A 1,067-nucleotide genomic window follows, 5' to 3' on the forward strand; every position below is an offset into this window, starting at 1 on the left:
TACTGTGGAACATTCGCTCCGCTTCTGCGGAAATTTCCACCGGCCGGAAGTCCTGCAACCACTCCTCGCTGCTGCTTTCCCAACAAGCCCCTAAAATTTTTCTAAATAATTTTTACTATATTTTTATTTTCCCCTGTCAATCTGGTCTTTCCCAATCCCTACTGTGCTTCTTCATATCCCAATACTCTACTCCTGTCCATCTTCTATATCTCTTATACACTCCCACCTTCTACCCTAGCATCTTTTCCTACTCTTCCAACTACTAGTATCTATCTATTCCTTTCTCTGTATATCAAAGTATATTAATCTATCCCTATATTACTATCTGGACACTTCTTCACCTACTCCTCTCCAAAATCTTCTTTCATCCCAACAATCGTATCTTATATTGCTACTACTTCTCCCTATCTAATCCATCTCTAACATCATACCTGTAATACGTCCACATGTACTCCATTAATCTAACTACTACAATATAATATTGATCTATCCTCATTCTACTTATTTGTTTTATGTCCACTACTTTTCTTACTTACACTACACTTTATATTCCTATCATACTGTCTTCCACACAAACAAGGCTTATTTGAATAAAGGATGCAAGGACATATTCTAAAAGATGCTATGTGCACAGATCTACTATTCTTTAAGCTTTCTCTGTCGTACTAAAATCAACTGATAAATTAAATCGCTAAGTTTTGTACAATATAAAATTTGCATGCACACCCATGCACGGCTTGTCACTGTCCGTCAAAACTATAAGTAATCTGATCAGAGTACTGCCGGCTGGATTTCTTACTCTATTCTCCACAGATGCCAGTTGCACTGTGGTGGATACCGAACAAGGATCTTCACTTGGCAATCCTTCAGAAAAACAGCTCCAAAGTACTTCCACTGACAACACCTCGGCCAGTTCAATTTCCAAGCCCAGAGTTTTCAAGGATACAACTGGCTGTTTTACTACTTTTCTGAATCATCCTGAAATCTCTGAAATAATCAATAAGTACTTTGAAAGAATGAATCTTGCCCAACACAAAGAGTATCCAACTATTAAAGATGAGATTTAT

General features: G+C 37.5%; 1 protein-coding gene across 1 annotated transcript; it reads left to right on the forward strand.

The window, feature by feature from the left end:
* Positions 1-728: 728 nt before the first annotated feature.
* On the forward strand, positions 729-1,067 carry VICG_02115 (uncharacterized protein; the record flags this gene model as incomplete). Its single annotated transcript, XM_007605498.1, has 1 exon — positions 729-1,067. A coding segment is annotated over one exon (339 nt), but the record flags the coding sequence as incomplete, so codon positions are not given.

The sequence above is a fragment of the Vittaforma corneae genome, assembly GCF_000231115.1.
Source record: "Vittaforma corneae ATCC 50505 unplaced genomic scaffold supercont1.44, whole genome shotgun sequence".
In the NCBI taxonomy this organism is placed as follows: Eukaryota; Fungi; Microsporidia; family Nosematidae; genus Vittaforma; species Vittaforma corneae.